General features: G+C 36.2%; 1 protein-coding gene across 6 annotated transcripts in view; it reads left to right on the top strand.

Moving 5' to 3' along the window:
* ATP2C1 (ATPase secretory pathway Ca2+ transporting 1) overlaps positions 1-13,672 on the top strand; it is a 172,082-nt gene that overhangs the window by 147,258 nt on the left and 11,152 nt on the right. For 4 of the 6 annotated variants that reach the window (XM_058729871.1, XM_058729870.1, XM_058729874.1 and 1 more), the window contains 7 exons: positions 105-271; positions 1,630-1,698; positions 2,330-2,446; positions 3,527-3,674; positions 4,213-4,308; positions 7,010-7,151; positions 8,394-8,518. In XM_058729871.1, coding sequence (XP_058585854.1) covers positions 105-271; positions 1,630-1,698; positions 2,330-2,446; positions 3,527-3,674; positions 4,213-4,308; positions 7,010-7,151; positions 8,394-8,518 — 864 coding nt within the window. The remainder of the gene's footprint in view (positions 1-104; positions 272-1,629; positions 1,699-2,329; positions 2,447-3,526; positions 3,675-4,212; positions 4,309-7,009; positions 7,152-8,393; positions 8,519-13,672) is intronic. The other 2 variants (XM_058729872.1, XM_058729873.1) reach the window with 1 other exon arrangement.

Genomic DNA, 13,672 nt, shown 5'->3' on the forward strand with positions numbered 1-13,672 from the left:
TTATTATATGAGTAAAATACGAGTTATTTATCCCTTTATCTTTGTGGAAGCAACATTTTTATCAGAATTCCACGTCCCCCCCCCCCCCCCCCTCCGCCCTCCAGTCTCTACAGAAGAACGGCTCAGTTGTAGCCATGACAGGAGATGGAGTCAACGATGCAGTTGCTCTGAAGGCTGCAGACATTGGAGTTGCAATGGGTCAGACTGGCACAGACGTTTGCAAAGAGGCAGCAGACATGATCCTTGTGGATGATGATTTCCAAACCATAATGTAAGTTTTGTTTCAGTGAATGCACATCAGAGAATCTTTTCCCATCTTTTTCTGTACCCATCTCCAGACAGTTCAACTGTAAAGAATTAGTATAGTCACTGTTTAAATATGTGCACAGTGGATGAACTATTTTACTAGGATTAATTAATCTTATTTATGGCCTAGTGTATAGTTTCGAAGAAAATTATTTGTATGGAATGAAAAGGATATAATAAATGGCAGAGTCACTCATTTAAGAAATATTTATTGAGTGCCAGCCAGATGTCACATTTTTCTGGCCACCAGTGTAGTGGCACAGCAGTAAACCTTAATGGAGACTTTATTCTTCTTAAATTCAGTCTATTAGAAATATGCATATGTGTGGCTGTACAATATGAAAATAATCAAATCTCTATCCATACCTATTGCCTTCTGTCTGTAATTGTCCCTGTTGTCAGTGATACAAGTGATTATGTTTTAAATAGCGTTGTCTCCTTCAGCCATGGTTTCTAATTGATTTAAGATTCTTATGTTATACCTAGTAATGTCAGTTGCACAATGTTCATGTGGGGGTCCCCTGACTCTTGTTACTTGATAATCACCTGTTAGATAACCTGAGTCCTCCTCAGTTCAGTGACACATGCTAATTTTATGTCCAGGGTACTTCATTAACCCATCGGGGCCTGAAGTGGAGCATGCAGGAGCTCTGAATTGCCACGCTTTTGTAGGGATATAGGGTTTTTTTTTCTTTGCATTCTGAGACCTGTATAAAAATCTTGAAAGGAAGGGGAAGTTGTTTAAAAAACATGTATTTTCCTAGATTTAACCAAATGAGAATTTAAATGAATCTTTGTAAACCGTATTCTTTATATAATTCTGCTAAAGCAGAATTTCTAATTGTAGGAACAATAGTAGCTTATGTGCTAGATTTCTAATATATTTTATTGCCATTTAATTCCTGACGTACATTAATTTAATTCCTTACCATGCATGCGTTTTTACCTTTAAGAAAAATAAAATTGAAGGGGTAAAGAAGCTCATTATTTTAGTGTTATAAATGTGTAGTATTGTCTGTTGTGTAAAAAGACAGTGTTATGATTGCAATGTTGAAATATCTTTAAGAATAAGAATTTTAATATTGTATAATGAAATTAGTTCAGGTAGAGCTTCACAGATGTGACTTTAATTCTTTACCAGAATAATGTTTCCATATTTGTTTCTAATCTTAATATGTGAAGAAAATAACAGACTCTTTTTTTAGTGATGGATGTGTTATATCAGTTGGAAACTTGTTTTCAAAAGTAGGTCTATGGTGTTTTAGAGTGAATATATCTTTATTTTTGTATGATAATTATCACTTTTTTTTTTTTAACTTTCAGGTCTGCAATTGAAGAGGGTAAAGGGATTTATAATAATATTAAAAATTTTGTTAGATTCCAGCTGAGCACGTAAGTTTATAAGAAGTTTGTCACCATGGGTCTTATAGATAAATTATGTGACAAGTAGAATTCAAGCAGAATGCTTAGAAGCTTTTTGGCTATTTCTGAGTGTTGTTCATATGTAACTTTTCCAAAATGAAAATTAATTCTATCCTAAAATTAAAAATGGCAAGATAAAGAGATGATGTCTAAGTCATCATCAAAATATATAAACCTTTGTGGTTTATTTACTAGCTCCAGAAATAACCAAGGAAGCAGTGTCAAATCTTAGTGTGTTTCCTTGGTATCTTTTTCCAAAAGTAGAAGGGCTTTTCTGTAGTCAAAAAATAGTTGCCAAAATATTGTTGAAACTGTTAACTATACTGTAGTAACAGCTATTCTGAACTCAGTGTTCAAAATCTTCCTCTATTTGTTATTATCTAAACATCGTGAAATCCTTTATTTAAATGCTGTGGATTATAAAGTTTAACTTTAGCTTCAGAATATTCACACCTGAATGAAGCATAGGGTAATTGGATATACAGACTTCCTTTAAAAGCGCAGTAGTAAAATGAGATTTTCAAATGCTAAGGAAGTGCTATAAAAGTAGTAGGAAGTATACTATGCTGACAGATTTTTTTCAATTACTTTTTTTCAACAGGAGTATAGCAGCATTAACTTTAATCTCATTGGCTACATTAATGAACTTTCCTAATCCTCTCAATGCCATGCAGATTTTGTGGATCAATATAATTATGGATGGACCTCCAGCTCAGAGGTAAGAGTTTTTTTATGCATGAGCTAGTAGAAAGACAAGGAAGGTGTGATATCCTGATGATTAAGTTTTAATATTTTATTCATGGATAGGATTGGAAATCTACCATGCAGCAACACGTTTGTTATACATTGTGTGATGTGTGCATATATCATTTACTCTCTTTGAGTGTTTGTTGACATGTCATGGACCGAGCTTTTGCACTGTGTTAGATGCCCATTCTTTTTTTTTTTTTTTAATTTTTTTTTTTTCAACGTTTTTTATTTATTTTTGGGACAGAGAGAGACAGAGCATGAACGGGGGAGGGGCAGAGAGAGAGGGAGACACAGAATTGGAAACAGGCTCCAGGCTCCGAGCCATCAGCCCAGAGCCTGACGCGGGGCTCGAACTCACGGACCGCGAGATCGTGACCTGGCTGAAGTCGGACGCTTAACCGACTGCGCCACCCAGGCGCCCCTAGATGCCCATTCTTAAGTTGAGAACAGATCAGGGTATATAGGTACAGTTCCTGTTCTCAGGAAGAAAGCTTTTGTCTCTAAGAATGGGATGTAATGGAGAAATCCTGAGTTTAGTGTTACTACCTGGGTTCTTTTGTCAATTTTAGAGACTTTGGGAAAGTATTGAGACTTTAGCATGTAAGTATTTTCTTCTGTAATGGGGCCTTAGATGCTGCTTCCCAGCAGAAAGAATAATTGACTGATGCATGTCAGCAGCCATTACAATAAGTCATCCTACTTAAAATCTCCTTGCCTGAAAAGGTATTTCAGGGTTTACGCGGTAGCTTAGTATTTCAGGCCATATTTGAAATAAGTAAATTTATATGTAAATGAAGTTGGACAATTTTTTTGAAATTTGACCATCAATCTCCCATCAAACTATGCCAAATAAACAAGAGTAAAAGAAGGAAGAGTGATAAAATCCATGGTTATTTTTGAGTAATTATAGCCAAGGTTTTTATGGTCAACATTTTGTTTCCATAAGAAGACATTTCATTTCCTGGATAATTGAGGTTAATGGGATTATGAAAATAACAAATCAAAACCTAAAACTTTAAAGTAATTCACTTTTCTATTTGTTTTGAAGCCTTGGAGTAGAACCAGTGGATAAAGATGTCATTCGTAAACCTCCACGAAACTGGAAGGACAGCATATTGACCAAAAACCTGATACTTAAAATACTTGTTTCATCTATAATCATTGTTTGTGGGACTTTGTTTGTCTTCTGGCGGGAGGTATAGTTACTTGATAAGCTCTGCCTTAATAACATGCATTCTGTATGATAGGATTCACTTTTTTTGGTGTTTTACATAGAAGCCTGGAAAGTTAAGAGAGCTCTTTGGAAAACATGATAACAAAAACATTTAAAAATAGTTTGATTTCAGGCTTTATGGGTTAATAGAATTGCTTATTCATTTATTAGAATAGTTTAAATCTGCAGAGACATACCAGTACAATAAAAATTAATATATTAAAATTTGGGGAGAAACTAGAAAATCTGAGTCCTTACTGCTATTTTATTACATCAAAAAAGAAAGTTGTTTTAATATCCAATACATGGTTTGTGAGAAGACTTTTTACTTTATTTAAATTACAGCTATTCCTTAGTGACTTTCTTAAGTGGCATATAGGAAGTATAGCCAGCTTATATGTTTTATATCTTAGACTACAGCCCTTTCATTTTAAAGCAAAGAAAATATTAACCTTTTACAAGCATGCAGTATTTGTCCATTAAATTCACCCACTGAAAATCATTCTTTTTCCTTCTGACAGCTACGAGACAATGTGATAACACCTCGAGACACAACAATGACGTTCACGTGCTTTGTATTTTTCGATATGTTCAATGCACTAAGTTCCAGATCCCAGGTAAGCTTAGGTGATCTTAGCTGGCTGATTGAATTGGTAGAATACTAATTGTAAGTAGGCAAGGATTGTGGGGTTTTAGCTGATTTTGTCACCACAGATTACAGCCCCAGATACAGATACGTCTACCCACAAACATGTCATAATGGGGATGGGGCATTTGAGACGATGATAGCCTTAACTTTGACCAGAAGATCCAAGAAAATCATAGGTGTCAGCACTTGGTGTTTCTTCTTTCTATTCTCTTATTATCTGTAGTTTTACGATAGGTTCAAGTTAACATATCTGAGAGTATTAGACAAAACTCATGGGTTCTGTTAAGATGGTATCAGTCTCATTTAAAAAATGTTTTTAATGTTTATTTTTGGGACAGAGAGAGAAAGACAAAGTGCGAGTGGAGGAGGGGCAGAGAGAGAGGGAGACAGAATCCTAAGCAGGCTCCGGGCTCTGAACAGTCAGCACAGAGCCCTCGGGGCTTACGAGCTAGCTGTAAGATCATGACCTGAGCCAAAGTCAGATGCTTAGCCAACTGAGCCATCCAGGCACCCTGGTATTAGTCTCATTTTAGAAGAAAGTGTTGTTAGAAGTTCAAGAACAATTTTGTGTATATTAATGTTTTCCCATTACTTCTGTCAGTGTGTCAGAGCTTAGGACATTTTAAATTTGATTTTCTCCCCATGTTGTATCTTTTTTTAATTTTAATTAAAAAAATTTTTTTTTACATTTATTTATTTTTGAGAAACAGTGAGACAAAGCGTGAGCAGGGGAGGGGCAGAGAGAGAAGGAGATACAGAATCTGAAGCAGGCCTCAGGCTCTGAGCTGTCCATGGTCAGCATGGAGCCTGATGCGGGGCTCGAACCCACAAACTGTGAGATCATGACCTGATCTGAAGTCAAATGCTCAACCGACTGAGCCACCCAGGTGCCCCCATTTAAAAATTTTTTTTAATGTTTATTTTATTTTTGAGACAGAGAGACCGTGCACACACACACACGCGGGGGAGGGGCAGAGAGAGGGAGACACAAAATCCAAAGTAGGCTCCAGTCTCTGAGCTGTCAGCACAGAGCCTGATGCGGGGCTCGAACCCACAAACTGGGCGATCATGACCTGATCCGAGGTCAGATGCTTAACTGACTGAGCCACCCAGGGGCCCCTCTTCCCATGTTGTATGTTAAGATGTGATTGCCTTTTCTTGATTGAAGTGTTTTGATAGAAAATAATGGGCTATGGGCTAGAACCTAGTAGTACTTTTGAGCATAATTGTTTTTGAAAACTGGTTCCATTTTGAGGCCTGACCATTCATTTCAATTTTAGAATACCTTATAAATCCTCAGTTACGTCTTTTACTATTTGCCATCCTGGAACTTTCCAAGTGTAATGAATTATCATTAATTTAGATTAAGTTTTGAATAAGCTACAACAGTTTTTGTTTTATGAAAGGCAGTTTTACATTTTTAGTACACACATAATTAGGTCTAAACTTCTAGAGGGGGTGCCTGGGTGGTTCAGTCGGTTAAGTGTCTGACCCCAATCCAGGTCATGATCTTGGAGTTTGAGGGTCTGAGCCCCACATTGGGCTCTGTGCTGACAGCTCAGAGCCTGGAGCCTGCTTTGGATTCTGTGTGTGTCTCTCTCTCTCTGTGCCCTCCTCTGCTTGCACTCTGTCTCTCTCTCTTTCTCTTAAGAGCAAATAAACATTTAAAAAAAAAAAAAAAGCTTTTAGATTATCTACCTTAATGGATAGAAATGGTTTTTGTTGTGATGAGCACTGGGTGTTGTCTGTAAGTGGTGAATCAGTGAATTCTACTCCTGAAACCAATATTGCACTGTATGTTAATGAAATAAAATTTAAATAAATAAATTAATTTAAAAAATGATTTATCAAAGTAATCATACAAATAAAGTTTCTTATGTTTTGGAATGCTAAAGTTTCTTTTCTTTCTATGGTCTTGATGTTAATCTTCAGTCTTTTAGAGAAAACTCTTTCATGATAAAGAGAAGCATTTTTTTTTTTTTTAATGTGTGAATGTGTGAGAGAGAGAGAATCACAAGCAAGCTCTGCACTGTCTGTGCAGAGCCCGATACAGGGTTCCATCTCCTGAACCATGAGATCAAGACCTGAAACTGGAGAGTGTTATGCTAAGTGAAATAAGTCATACAGAGAAAGACACACCAGATGTTTTCACTCCTATGTGGATCCTGAGAAACTTAACAGAAGACCATGGGGGAGGAGAAGGGGGGGAAAAAAAGTAGAGAGGGAGGGAGGCAAACCATAAGAGACTCTTAAAAACTGAGAATAAACTGAGGGTTGATGGGGGGTGAGAGGAAGGGGAGGGTAGGTGATAGGCATTGAGGAGGGCACCTGTTGGGATGAGCACTGGGTGTTGTGTGGAAACATATTGATAATAAATTTCGTATAAAATTTTTTTTAAAATCCTGAAGAAAAAAAAAAGACCTGAGCCAAAATCAGGAGTTGGCCGCTCAACTGAGTGAGCCACCCAGGCGCTCTGAAGAGAAGCTGCTTTAATTTGTACCCTTATTCCATCTGAATTATTCCAAAATAATTAGTTAAAATTAAGAGATTTCATGCTATTGCCATTGTGAAATTCAGTCCAGCTTATTAATAATTGGAGATGATTGTAATAATAAAGAAGTTGTTTCAGGGACCAAGGAATAATATTTATCTCTTTGCTCTGCCAACAGACCAAGTCTGTATTTGAGATTGGACTCTGCAGTAATAAAATGTTTTGCTACGCAGTTCTTGGATCCATCATGGGACAGTTGTTAGTTATTTACTTTCCTCCACTTCAAAAAGTTTTTCAGACCGAGAGCCTAAGTATACTGGGTAAAGAAAATGTTATCTTTTTATAATTTATATATTTTAGATGAAGTATTGTATTTTCTAATGCATTTGTTTGAATAAAAATTGCCTTTTAAAAAGTGAGATAAAAAAGTGAGAGACTTGTGTTCTATTTTTTTTTCATTTAAGCAAGTTTAGGGGAGACACTTGCCTAACTCTAGACTTTAAAATTTTTTTGTAATTTTTTTCCCGTAATATTTTATAGATTATCAGTTGTCAGATTGTATTTGATGATTCTGAACTATAGCAAACAAAAACTTGTTATGGAGTAATTGTAGTTTATAACTTTTCAATCTTGTATGAAGAAAAATCTAGATTTAAGCTCACTGAAAACCAGATTGCTCTTCTTTAAAGTTAGTTTCAATAATTAAACGAATATTTCACTATTCTTACTTGCTAATTCATTATTTACAAAATAACAGTCTGACCCTGAAAGCAGGAAATTTTAATCAGATTGTATGGAAGATAGGCATTATTCTTTCACATACTATGTATTAAACGTATAGGATACAGTGTATTTAAAAATAAATCTTCCTATGTAAGTGTGAGGGCTGGTGTATTTTAAAGTTAATTTGGGTATTTATGAAAATAAGTTCTGAAGTCTCACTGTGTTTTATGCTATAAGCTACAATTTACCTTAAAGTTGAACTGGCTTTTAGTATTTTAATTTCATATTTACACTGTTCCTCTTAAAAAAAAGTGGAGTCTTAAGGAGATAGCTGCAGTTTTTCAAGCAATGAATAAGAATGAGATAGTGTGGATACTATTGTAAAGACATGATCTTTAAATGATGAGTAGAATTCTAGGGTCTCGAATGGAATAGATAGAAATTTCTAAGTAATCTTTAGATAGGCATTTTTCAGTCAAATCAGTTACCACTGCTTGAACAGCCTTTTAAAAACGTTGTATAAGGTCTATTAAATAGAAAAGGCCTCTTGTATTGTTGTTACAGGTTATGGTTATGAGATTATGGTTCTGGGAAAGTAGTCCGAGGACTTGGGTTCTAGCTCTGGCTGCTGCCTTTTCTAGCTATATAACTTGGGATTAATACGTTTTGAGCCTTACTTTCCTCAATTTTAAACTGAGGCTGATTGTATGTACCCCATGGAATGCTGGGAGATAAGTGTATTTTAAAAAGTTCTGGTAAAATGCTGGAAAAATGTAAGGTATTAAACTTTGCAACTGTGTTTCAAAGAATTGTAAGATGCACCTTATTTTCTCTTGCAGATCTGCTGTTTCTTTTGGGTCTCACCTCGTCAGTATGCATAGTAGCCGAAATTATAAAGAAGGTGGAAAGGAGCAGGGAAAAGATCCAGAAGCATGTTAGTTCGACATCGTCGTCTTTTCTTGAAGTATGATGCATATTGCATTCTTTTATTTGCAAACTAGGAATTGCAGTCTGAGGATCATTTAGAAGGGCAAGTTCCAGAGGATAATGAAGATTTGAGAACTTTTTAACTTTCCATTGACTAAAAATGAGTGTTATGTTAAAGACTTGATTTGAGACTTTAACCTGCTGGCAGTCCCAAATGAAATTATGCAACTTTGATAACATATTTCTTGATTTAAATTGGCTTTTGCAATTGAGTGGAACTTTATAAAGCATATGGGCAGTTATTTAATTTAAAAAAAAAAAAAAAAAAGACAAAACCTGAACCACCTTTGCACTTAAAGAGGTCTAACAATACACTATCTATCTTAGATAGATACAAATTTTTTTTAATTTTTAAATATTGTACTATTTATGGTGGTGGGGCTTTCTTACTAATACACAAATAAATTTAGTCATTTCAAAGGCATTCTTTTGGTTTAGAAGTTGATTCCCAGGAGTGCCATATTTCAGCTACTGTATTTCCTTTTTCCTGCAATGTAAGCAGCACAGATACCTTGTGTTACCAGTTTTGTATCACGTTTTTTGCACAGGATGTGACCACTGTCAGATCACTGTTCTTTTCTTTCTTTTTGTGATTGAAAAGCCTATACTGCAATTTGAAGTAAATGTTTGCTTTTCTTAGTAAGTGTAAATGGTTGCTTTTTTTTGTTTTGTTTTGTTTTGTTTTAAGTTACGAGTCTTTGGTCTAGCAAAATTACTACAGGGTTATCAAGTGGCATTCTAGGTAGAGTAGCTTTGTCTATAATTAACACTTAGTTATAGAATCAAAAGTATTTAATAGTGATGGGGCTGAAATTTATAACAGATTATATTAACATGTTATGCCTCTTTTTTGAGTTAAATATAAATATGCACTTTGTCAAGTATCATTTTGTCATCCCTTAAATATAAATCCAAGTACCTCACATGAATAACTGGATTTTATTTTTCTTAACGTCTTTTTATGTATGCTTTTAAGCATCTTTCTTAGGAAATATAGAGTGCTATACTTCAAAGAGTCCTAAACTCAAATAGATGGTTCGTGAACCAGGGTTTATGTGGAAGATTCTGTGCTGCCTTGCTCTTTGTGAATCTGCATCTTTTTTGGCTTAGATTGCAGCACTGCCCTGAGCCTGTCCCTTTTCATACTTCTATCATTTGTTCTCTCCCTGCCTTCTGTTTCACTGGGCATGCTGAAGAAATAGTTGGATTTACTCTTGAAATGCCATCGGTTTTTATACTAGCTTGATGAAGTGTAGGTAATTTTTTTTAGTGTGTTGTGGCAAATATGGACAGAAATTCAAAATTTGAAGTCCATTTTCCTGTTGAATATTTCTCTCTGAAACAGAAATGGGTTTCAAATTCTTACATGTTTAATTCTTGAAATTAGTGAGTTTTGTATTTTATAATTATTGCCCATTTTTTAAACTGTCAGGATAAACCACTCTCCAGTTTTTATCACCAATATTAACCTGCCAGTGTTAGCACTGAAATATTGTTGTTAATGACAGGGAAAATATTGGTTCTTTGAGTTCTTGTAATTGAAACAGTTGAGTATAAGGAGCTGTCTTCAATTTATTCTACTTTATTCTTTAAGGCTCAATAGTCAAGTGTATATTTTTCTCATCAGATAGAACATAGAAGCCATTGTCTAGTCAACTTTATCTTGAGTGACGTGGTCTCATACCTAAATTTTGTATGACTTTTTTTGTCTGTTACAAAAACTTGAAATATGTTAAGTGCATATCAATCTTTTGCTTTCCATTTTAGGTTCAGAGTATGACTTGTATGAAATAAATGTGCCTATCTTTTCATTTGGTTTTTAAACCAAAAGGATAAAATTATTTCTTTTCTTAAGTTACTGACCTTCCAGTCGGGGCTGTTAACATTAAAATCTTGGATGTTGAAGATACAGAAATTAGGCACTACTCATAGTGCATAGAATCTGTGATTTAAAAAGAAGTGAAATGTACAGTACAGATATAATACATCCAGGTTTCAATTTTCCATAGTATGACAAGAAATTAGAATATTTGTATATGTATCTTCCATAATACATCATCAAATTAGCATTGCTTATTTAAATGTGCTAGTATCTAAATTTAAAATTTTTACCCCATTTCCTAGCCCTAGGACTTCCTAGAGCCCTTAATAATACTAACCTATTTGATTTTTTTTTTCCTGTAAGACTACCTCATGGAGTCATTTGATCCTAAGTGATTACACATCTGGGAAGAAAAGAAAGGAACTTGAAATAATTCACCAATTAGTTAGATAATTCCCCGCTACAAAGAAACAAGGCTTAGCATCTTCTCTAGTATTTGTACTGGGCATAGCATGACCTAGAGATGAAATCAGGCAACCTAAACCCCCTCCCCCAACCCTGCCTTCAGGATACAGGCCTTATTTAATAGTAACCACACTCAGAAAGCATAAACACATTTTGTTCACGTTATAAAAGGTAGGGTACATCTTTCACATTGGTAGTCTTTCTGAAATCACTTTAAATTTTGATCTCTTTTATATAGAACATAAGTAAAATGAGTCTTGGCCATACTCCAAATAGTTTCTCAGTGAAAGGAATTGGTGGCAAACCATAAATACCGTAGCTGAGAACCTTAATTAACTTTACCTTACTTACTGCCTTTGTCACTGGGCAGTTCATTTGCATTTGACTTCCACATATGACTCATGCAAAAACTTGGATGGATGAATTGTCATTTCAGTAAACTTTTACTTAGTACCCAGAGTGTGCTAAGAATAAAAAGGTGATGGCATCCCTGCCCTTTAAGAGCTCATGGACATGGTTAGCAGGGTATATAACTGTTAACAAGCTATTTCATGAAAGTTAGTAATGGTCTTGCACATTTATTTTGTTTTGTTTTATTATATTTTATTTTATTTTTTAAAATATTTTTTAAGGTCTATTTTTGAGAGAGAGAGAGAGAGAGAGAGAGAGCACGAGTGGGGGAAGGGGCAGAGGGAGAGGGAGACACAGAATCTGAAGCAGGCTCCAGGCTCCCAGCTGTCAGCACAGAGCCCTATGCGGGGCTCAAACCCACGAACCGTGAGATCATGACCTGAGCCAAAGTCAGATGCTTAACCGACAGAGCCACCCAGGTGTCCCTCTGCACATTTATTTTAAAAATACACATGCATTAAAGTGAACCCAGCACACATTTTACTGGAAGTTTCCCTTGACATTGGCATTTGGAAATCTTTGAAATGCCTTTTTATTTTATTTTATTTTATTTTTTTATTTTTCATTTTTTTTTAACATTTATTTATTATTGAAAGACAAAGAGACACAGAGCGTGAGCAGGGTAGGGGTAGAGAGAGGGGGAGACATAGAATCCGAAGTAGGCTCCAGGCTCCAAGCTGTCAGCACAGAGCGTGATGTGGGGCTCGAACTCATAAACTGCAAGATCATGACCTGAGCGGAAGTCATTGGCCCAACCAACTGAGCCACCCAGGGGCCCCTGAAATGCCTTTTTAGACTAAGATGCAGTCCAGATAGCTGATTTGCATACTAAAACAGAGTGGGTAAATATTAATCCTAACTGGTATGTGACTGGACAAGCAGATTATCCCCATCATTAAGCTTCCTTGAGGTCAGTTAGAATTTGGCATGAAGATTAACTCTTGTTGGACAACCTTATTTTTGGTTTTGGTTTTCAGAGTTGGTTGTTGATAATGGATAATGGCTAACCAGTCCTTGATATTAATGTAGATATAATAGGCTGCAAATATTGTTACAGGTTTAGATTTATAAAGAAATAAGAGGTAGTATCTTGCCTTTGGGGAGTTCTCAGTCTTAACCCTGGAGACCAATATGAGATACATTCAGCACAGTGGTAAATGCTGAAATGTTACAGTAGTCAAAGGAGATAAACAACTTCATGGGAAGAGGTTGTCAAAGAAATTTCCTAGAACTAGTAGCATCTGAATCAAACCTTAAAAAATTAGGAGTCTCTAGCCTAGAAGCAGCAGAATACTATAATCAAGTGCACAGCCTCTACAGAGGTGTTGGCTGGGGTGGGCGGATGTGGTGCTGGAAGGAACAGGTGAAAACTACAAGGAGTTTGGGACTTTTAAGGCAGGAGGTATATAATGTAAGGGGTTGGACAGATAGGAGCCTAGTGGTGAAGGTAAAGACATATTAGACTGGTAGCAAGTTGAAGTATGATGTGAGTTTGGATTTTTGTCTTGTAATACACTTTTGGAAGCGTAGAGGGTGGATTGTAAAGACAAAATAGGGAGACTGCTGAAGAAAATTGTAGACGCTTAAGTGGTAGAGGGACTGATTGAGCTGTGGCAGTCAGTATGGAAAGAAAGGCATGGCATTTCTATCTTCTAAGAGAGAGCATTGACATGGGAGAAAAGAAAAATGTGGAAAATACCTGTTTCGTGCTTTCTGGCTTGGAAGGTAGAGCTGTTGGGAGAATTACTGAAGCTGAGCAGCCTTTAATGGGACACAGGTCAATTTGAAATGGAAGTTTCTGCTGTCCTTATTTCCCAGTAGACATGTTAGATGAGGTTTCAGCCCAGAATGATTTAAAGCCACAGCCGACTAGGGCACCTGGCTGACTTAGTCATTTGAGTGTCCAGCTCTAGATTTTGGCTTAGGTCATGATTCCAGGGTCATAGAATTGAGCCCCTTGTCGGACTCTGTGCTGAGCATGGAACCTGCTTAATATTCTCTCTGTCTCCATCTCCCCCTCCCTCTCCCCCTCCCCCTCCCTCCCTCTCCCCCTCCCTCTCCCTCCCCCTCCCCCTCCCTCCCTTTCTCTCTCTCTCTCCCCCTCCCTCCCTCTGCTCCTCTCCCCCACTTCCGCTCTTTCTAAAATAAAAAGTAAAAGAAAAACTTAAAAAAATAAAAGCCATGGCTGACCAAGTATAATGTAGGAAAATCATTTCTTGTTATAGGCGTTATCTATTCTTTTGCTAAAAGTAAAGCAATAAATGAATGTAAACTTGGCTTTGACAGAATAAACTTTTGAAAATAGTTTTTTTAGTATAGTTATTATGTAGGACTCAGCAAACATAAATTCAAAGTGCTGGAGGAAAGATAACATTTTAGCTTTGTTACAGAGCTTTCAAAATGAATCTGTTAAGATTACTGACAGGAAGGCAC

This window comes from Neofelis nebulosa, chromosome 5, assembly GCF_028018385.1.
Source record: "Neofelis nebulosa isolate mNeoNeb1 chromosome 5, mNeoNeb1.pri, whole genome shotgun sequence".
NCBI classification, from domain to species: domain Eukaryota; kingdom Metazoa; phylum Chordata; class Mammalia; order Carnivora; family Felidae; genus Neofelis; species Neofelis nebulosa.